The following is a 7,675-nucleotide window of genomic DNA, read 5'->3' as shown; positions in this document are numbered from 1 at the left end:
TCACCTAGCACTAGGCACACACATGGTGCACATACATATGTACAAACACTCTTACATATAAAGCTTAATAAAATCTTTTTTTTTAAATAAAAATTTAAAAACAAAGGTTCCAGATGTAGTTTACTAGTAAAACACATGCTTAGAACCTGAAAAACCAAGCAGGGCATTGGTGGCCCATGCCTTTAATCTCAGTACTCGGGAGGCAGAGACAGGTGGATCTCTGAGTTCAAGGCCAGCCTGGTCTGCAGAGTAAGTTCCAGAACAGCCAGGGCTACACAGAGAAATCCTGTCTCAAAAAAACAAAAACAAACAAACAAACAAACAAAAGAAAGAACCTAAAAGGTCCTGAGTATGATACCCAGCAACACACATACACAAAATTATTCTTCTAGGAATGGAATAAGGGAGGTGGGGTGGGAGTTGGGACCACTCAGCCAGGCATGGTGACTCACGCCTTCAATCCCAGCACATGGGAAGCAGAGGCAGGTGGATCTCTGAATTTCAAGATACCTTGGCCTACACAGAGGCCCTATCTCTTTAAAAAAAAAAAAAAAGAAAATCTTTCCAGATGGGGCTATAGTTCACTGACAGATCAATTCCCTAGACAGAGCACTTGTCTAATTTGCAAAAAGTCCGAGGCATGATTCTCAGCACTACATTTGAAGAAAAAAAAAAAGTTATTTGGCCTGATATGGTTGTTTGGCACTCAAGACCCAAAGGCAGGATTCCAAGTTCAAGACCAGCCTAGGCTATAGAGTGAGTTCCAGGCAGCAGGGGCTACATATGGAGACTTCGTAACAACAGACAGATGGATAGATAGGCATTCTAGCCAGTAAGGCCATGCAGTGACATATATCTATAAATCTTCCTCTCATGACGCTGAGGCAGGAGGTCTACCTGAGCCACATAGCAAGACTCTGTCTCAAAATAAAGCAATAAAAATAAGGTCTTTCAAGGCTAGGGGTGCAGCTCTGTGGGAGCCTGTGATGAGCATGTGCAAGGCCCTGGGGTTCATCCCTAGCACTGATAGTTCACCCAAAATACAGCTAGGTGACAGCTGCTGGGTGAGCTGACTGGAATGTCTCACAACTGTATAGGTATGTCTAAGAAAAGATGCACCTACTTTTCTATGTGATAATTATAACCAGGGCAAAACAAATGCCCCATTCCAAATATATATATATATATATATATATATATATATATATATATATATATATATATATATCATGTCGAGACAATTCTTAACACCAAATGCTAAAAAAGAGGTGGGGGAAAAGGTCAATTGCTAGCAAAAGTAATCACCAGACACACCTGGTTCAGAAGACAAAAAGGTGAAAACTTTTGTAGTAACGAAATGATAGCCTTTTAGCCCATGAGCCAGAAGACCAAGAGATTAAGGTTTCAGGATAAAAATCAGGAGACCTAAATTTCAAGATTTCTGTGCCACTGTCATCGGTCAAAGGCTCGGAGGGCTGTCACCTTTCTGCTAAGGGAGCTGGCACACAAGTGGTATGTATACCTGCTTCAACTCCGAGCTCAGAGACCCAGTAAGGTGGATGAAGTCCACTGAGGGCCAGCGGGGCTGGAGAGGTGACTGAAATGAGGGCAGCAAGACGGCTTTTGTGGGACCTGCAATGGCCCTCCCCAGAACCCCACCGGAAACGCGAAGTCTACCGCCTTACAGTATCCCAAACAGTCAGCAGCCCCAACTCCCATTTACAGTTTCCAGTTAGTCCCCTGCCTTCTTGGGAGGAAGGGATGGCGAAGGCGCGCCTTCCCTATCAGTCCCCTGAATCTGGAGCCATGAATGGGGGCAAAGGGGCCTTGGCTACAGACTGCAAAGAAAGGAACGATCCATTCAGGCGACCGACCCACGCAGGCCCTCAACCCGGCCCAGAGCTCCGCAAGGCCCCCCAACGGCAAACAGACCAGAAGCACCGGGCAGAGACAGGCCGGGCTCACCTGCCTCTTGTTCATCCGCCGCACATCATCTAGGAAATCTAGAGACAGCATGGTGAGATGGAGAACGCGACAACCAGCAGCCAAGACGGCACGATAGAATCGCCGGGAGGAACCGCTGCCACACGGGCCGGGCTCACAGTGGACAGGACCCCCTGGCGCCTGCACTTCCGCTTCCGGGGCGGGAGCAAGAGAGGCCCCGCCCCTTGGAGGGGAGAAGGACGGACAAAGCCTGACTCGCGAGCCTGCTGGAACAGCCCGCGGCCTGGCCTTGTCGCAGGAGGACCTCCCGAGCTGACCTTCGCCGGCCGAACCCGCCGAAGCCCGCTTCCCGTGCTCAGCCCGCGGCTGCTCGTGCAGGCGGTGACCCTAGGTTAGATAGGCCCGCAGCCTGCAGAAGGCGGGCCCTTGCGCACGGCTGGCCAATTGGAAGCCGAGTCTGCACCAGGGCGAGGCCAGCCGTCTTCCTGCGTACTGCCGGGTGCTGGGTGTGGCCCGCGACGTGTTGGCTAGCTGTTTGTTCTCTGGTTGAAGATGCTGCGGAACGCTCCGGGAAGCTGTGTGTGTCTGTTAAAGCATGGTGTACACACACACACACACACACACACACACTCTCTCTCTCTCTCTCTCTCTCTCTCTCTCTCTCTCTCTCTCTCTCTCTCTCTCTCTCTCTCTCTCTCCCTCTCCCTCTCTCTCTCTCTCTCTCTCTCAATTCTGTCTAGTAGAACCCTTCACATAAACTTGTCAATTTTAAATTCAATCTAGAGGTCAAATTAAGTGGGTATGAGCTTTTGTCCATTTCTTACGTACCTTGAAGAGCTCCAAGACTATCCTATGGGTCCAAAAAGGTGAATAAGCTATTTATTTGGGAAGCTTTAAAAATGAATTGGCGGGAGGCAGAGCCAGGCGGTTCTCTGTGAGTTCGAGGCCAGCCTGGGCTACCAAGTGAGTTCCAGGAAAGGCGCAAAGCTACACAGAGAAAACCTGTCTCGAAAAACCAAAAAAAAAAAGAAAGAGAGAGAGAGAGAGAGAGAGAGAGAGAGAGAGAGAGAGAGAGAGAGAGAGAGAGAAAAGAAAGAAAGAAGAAAGAAAGAAAGAAAGAAAGAAAGAAAGAAAGAAAGAAAGAAAGAAAGAAAGAAAGAAAGAAAGAGCACCTGAGGTTGTCCTCTGGCCTCCACAGGCATGCATTCGTACACACATACACACCTGCCTGCACACAGAAGAGCATGCATGTACACATGAACCATTTACGTTGTTGCTAGGCCTGATGGTGCATGCCTGTGATCCCAGCACTTGGAAATTTGAAACTCACCTGGTTTTTTTTTTATATTTTTGTTTTTCCAGCCCTGGCTGACTTGGAATGTACTATTTTGGCCAGGCTGGCCTCAAATTCACAGGAAGCCTCCAACTTTAGCTTCCTGAATGCTGGGATCACAGGTCATCAAACTGGCCCAAATCTTTCTTCTTCCTTCAGATTGTATTGGTGCTATAGTAGTTCTCAATAACTATCCAATAAAGAGAATGTAGTTGGTGTGGGGGGCTGTTGCCAAGGCTCACAACCTGAATTCAATACCCAGGATCCACGGGGAAGAAGAGAACTAAGTCCTCAAACCTACCCTTTGACCTCCACACATGCAGTATACCACACACACACTCACACCAAGTAAATGCAGTAATTATAAATAATGGAGTTAATATGATGTATCATTTCATAAACATTAAATGCTAAACATGAAATTTCATTGTTACATTGTATTATCAACTCACAAAAATGGGTCAGGAGCTTAAACAAGTTGCATGAAAATTAAATCAGAATATTGAGTGCTATATTTTTAATTTTTTGATTGTTTTGTTTTTGCTTTTGTTTTGAGACTGGTCTCACTGTTTCTCTGGCTAGCCTGGAACTCTCTATGTGTAGATCAGGCTGGCCTTGCACTCATAGATTATCTGCCTACAGTCTCTCTTCTCTCTCTCTCTCTCTCTCTCTCTCTCTCTCTCTCTCTCTCTGGTTTTTCAAGACAGGGTTCTCTCTGTGCAGCCCTGGCTGTCGTGGAACTCACTCTGTAGACCAGGCTGGCCTCAAACTCACAGAGATCTGCCTGCCTCTGCCTCCCAAGTGCTGGGATTAAAGCCATGTGCCACCACACCTAGCTAAAAATTTTAAAAGTAAGGTTTGTTTTGGTTCATGATTGGGAGAGATACAGTCCATCACAGTAAAAGCTTCAGGTGGCTGCTCAGGGTTCATCACAGCCAGGAAGCAGAGAGAGATGCAACCTGGTGCTCAGCCGGGTTCCCTCTTTGGTTCTGTGCAGGACCCCAATCCATAAGATGGTGCTGCTCACATTCAGAGCGGGACTTTCTTTGAGTTAAGCCTCTCTAGAAACATCCTGAGAGGCATACTCAGAGGTGATTCTAAGTGCGGTCAAGTCCAAGGTGAAGATTAACCTTCATAGCCAAGGCAGATGAAGGCACACGCCATGCTTTTAACAAGTAACTGCTTAAGAGCCAGAGTCTGGCTGGGCGTTGGTGGCGCATGCCTTTAATACCAGCATTGGGGAGGCAGAGCCAGGCGGATCTCTGTGAGTTCGAGGCCAGCCTGGGCTACCAAGTGAGCTCCAGGAAAGACGCAAAGCTACACAGAGAAACCCTGTCTCGAAAAAAAAAAAAAAAAAAAAGAGCCAGAGTCTGTTTGCCTTCTGGCCGCTACGGGGGCTTCCTGACTGTCTCATCCTGATCTACCCAGAATGCTCCTAGTGTTTGCATTCCGTGTCCCACATCTCAGGAGACTCATCGGTCCTAGATAAACCAGGATAGCTGACTATGGAGACAAAACTCATCGCCTGGAAAACCTACTATGTCCTGGGAGTGGGGACATATGCCTGTAGTCCCAGCTGCTGGAGAAACCATGGTAGGAGGACTGCTTGAGCACACAAGAGTTCAAGGCCAACCTGGACCCCCATCTGAAACAAAATAATGAACAAGACAAAATAAGATCCAAATCATGGAAGTAACATACAGAGAATCATGGAGTTAGCCTGGTCTAGCTACCTCTTTTCCATGTTAGAATCTGTGGCTCCTGGGGTACCATGTGCCTTTCAGTTCCTTAGAAACTGGAGTCACTCCCTTATTCGGTGACGTATTTCGGCTGCTCTGTGTTTCTCTGTGTTCCTTGGAAGTCAATGAAACACATAGAAGTTTGACAGGACAATTGGTCACAGACATTAATCTTGTATATCCTGTATAGCTTGTACACGTCATCGTATCCTGGCAATTGCCATTGTACTGATCCTGGAAATTACTATTATATTCTGTTTCTGATAAGGGTATTTAAAAGTCTGATTGCTTGCAATAAACTTTTCACAGCTTTTGTCTTGCTGTGACCCCCTCAACCTGTGCCTGGTCAAGATTCATTTCTCACCAGCCACATCAGGTAATGTTGGCCCGGCAGTAAGCTCTGACACTCACAGCCCTCATTTCTTCCACAGTCTCTCCACTGAAAGCTAGTTCAATACCGATGCAAAAAAGGGAAGAATTAATTTCTAGCTTTTGAAGGGAATAGTATCAGAGAAATTGTGTGCACATTTTTCAGTCATTATATTGGCAGTCCAGCCCTATGGGTAAATAAAAGAGTTTTGTTTTTTTCCCCTTTTTATGGTCCTAGGAATAAAACCTAGGGCTTTACCAAGGATGGGCAAACACTACCACTCAGCTCACTTTTAATTTTTTTAAATTTTGAAGAGGGTCTCACTAAGTTGCCCAGGCTTGCCTTAAATTCCCTCTATAGCCTAGGCTGACCTTCAATCTTTGGTCCTCCTGCCTCAGCCTCCTGAGTAGCTGGGATCACAGGCCTGTACCACCATGCCCAAGTTGCAAAAAAAAAAAAAAAAAATACTAATTGGAATCTCTTTCAATTCCCTGCCTTATGCAGTTTATTTGCTTCCAAACCCATCTCTGCCTCTTTTATTGGTCTCTGTCATACAAACAGCCATCCCTCTTCAGGTCATACAGCCATCCCTCTTCAGGCTAAAACCAGTTCTTTCACATGCCAAAGCTGTCCCCTTCCACTTCCCAGAATTATCCCTCCCCACCCTCAGCGCCACCACCCAGCTCACTGAGGTGTCTTAACAGTCAGTAAGCATGCATATGATTTTGGTGGCTCCTGAAGTTACATTGTTCAAAGGGTTTCTAACACACACACACACACACACACACACACACACACACACACACATATATGCAAACACAAACACTTTTTCTTTTTCTTTCCTGAGGTGTATTAGACAGGATTATATCTATAAGGTAAAGCCATAGGTCACAAAGGTGTTGAGAGATATTTTTATTATGTACAAAGTTTACAATCCTGTTTAGGACATTCCCAGAAAATTACAGATTTACAGTTAAGGAATAAGGCCCACACTTGAAGCTCATATGTGCTCAGGCCTTAAGCATGGTTCATTACTATTTTAACATTATTTGAAATATTTCTATATAAAAGGAATGTTGTCTCTATATAAGCAATCTTCACAGCAAATTCTTTTAACTGTGCTGAAATAGTTTTTTAAGTCTTTAAACATTGTGCATGTGTGCCTTTGTATGATGTGTGGAGAGGCACATGCCATGCTGAGCATGTGGAATCAGAAGACTGTAGTGATGTTTTGAACAAATAAAAATTGCCAGAAGGGGGATGGAAGGAGGGAGGATGGGAGAATCTGTGGCTGATATGTGAAATTAAGTTAATTATAAAATAAAAATATTTTTTTAAAAAATTGCCTGAAGATCAGAGGACAGAGCAAGCCACTTGATTAAACAGAGGCCAGGCAGGGGTGTCACACACCTTTAATCCTAGCACTCAGGAGGCCGAGGTCCATCTGGATTTCTGTGAGTTCAAGACCACACTGGGCTACACAAGATTAATCCAGTCTAAAAGAGAAACAGGGGGCTGGAGAGATGGCTCAGAGGTTAAGAGCACCGATTGCTCTTCCAGAGGTCCTGAGTTCAATTCCCAGCATCCACATGGTGGCTCACAACCATCTGTAATGAGATCTGGCACTCCCTCCTGTATACATAATAAATAAATAAATCTTTAAAAAAAATAAATAAATAAAAGAGAAACAGAGGCAGGCAGTGGTGGTGCACACCTTTAATCCCAGCACTGGGAAGGTGGAGACAGGAAGTGATATGGCTGGACAGAGAAAGGAATATAAGGCAGGAGGAGACAGGAACTCTCGATCTTTCAGGCTGAGGAGTTGGTGAGGTGAGAGGTGGTGGCTGCTGCTCTGCTTCTCCAGTCTTTCAGCTTTCCCCCTGATATCTGGCTCCAGGTTTTTATTATAAGACCATTTAGAATTCATGCCACAGAAGACTTTACGGAGTCACTTCTCCACTTTTCGTGGGTTTCAGGTTCAAACCTGGGTTGCCAGGCTTGTAAGCCAATCACCTTTGCCTGCTGTGCTCTCAGCAGGAGGACTCCAAACAGGGCTGCCTTCCTTCCCACTTCCGTCTGTCTGTCTGTCTGTCTGTCCGTTCACTCTACCCTGCCTCAGGAAGATGCGGGAGAGCTGACCAAGGCCCCCTACAGTGCTGTGACAGATACTGTGTCTCCTATAAAAAGAATTTAGGTATTTGGGTGACTCAAGAACAAAAAAGGTGCAAAGCCCAAAGAATTACATTTTCCAAATGTGGGGTTCAACACGATCTTTTCCTCACCGGCTGC

At 45.8% G+C, this 7,675-nt stretch overlaps 1 protein-coding gene across 2 annotated transcripts in view; it reads right to left on the bottom strand.

Annotated features, from left to right (window-relative positions):
- The window catches only part of Sec11a (SEC11 homolog A, signal peptidase complex subunit), a 43,239-nt gene extending 41,117 nt beyond the window's left edge, over positions 1 to 2,122 (bottom strand). For both annotated transcript variants that reach the window (XM_028873777.1, XM_028873778.1), the window contains exon 1: positions 1,966 to 2,122. In XM_028873777.1, the coding sequence (XP_028729610.1) occupies positions 1,966 to 2,016 (51 nt within the window). In that variant the 5' untranslated portion in view covers positions 2,017 to 2,122. The remainder of the gene's footprint in view (positions 1 to 1,965) is intronic.
- Between the last annotated feature and the right edge of the window lie 5,553 nt (positions 2,123 to 7,675).

The sequence above is a fragment of the Peromyscus leucopus genome, chromosome 1 (genome assembly GCF_004664715.2).
Source record: "Peromyscus leucopus breed LL Stock chromosome 1, UCI_PerLeu_2.1, whole genome shotgun sequence".
NCBI lineage: Eukaryota > Metazoa > Chordata > Mammalia > Rodentia > Cricetidae > Peromyscus > Peromyscus leucopus.
Note: the sequence above shows the minus strand (reverse complement) of the source record. Positions and strands in the feature narration are given on the sequence as shown.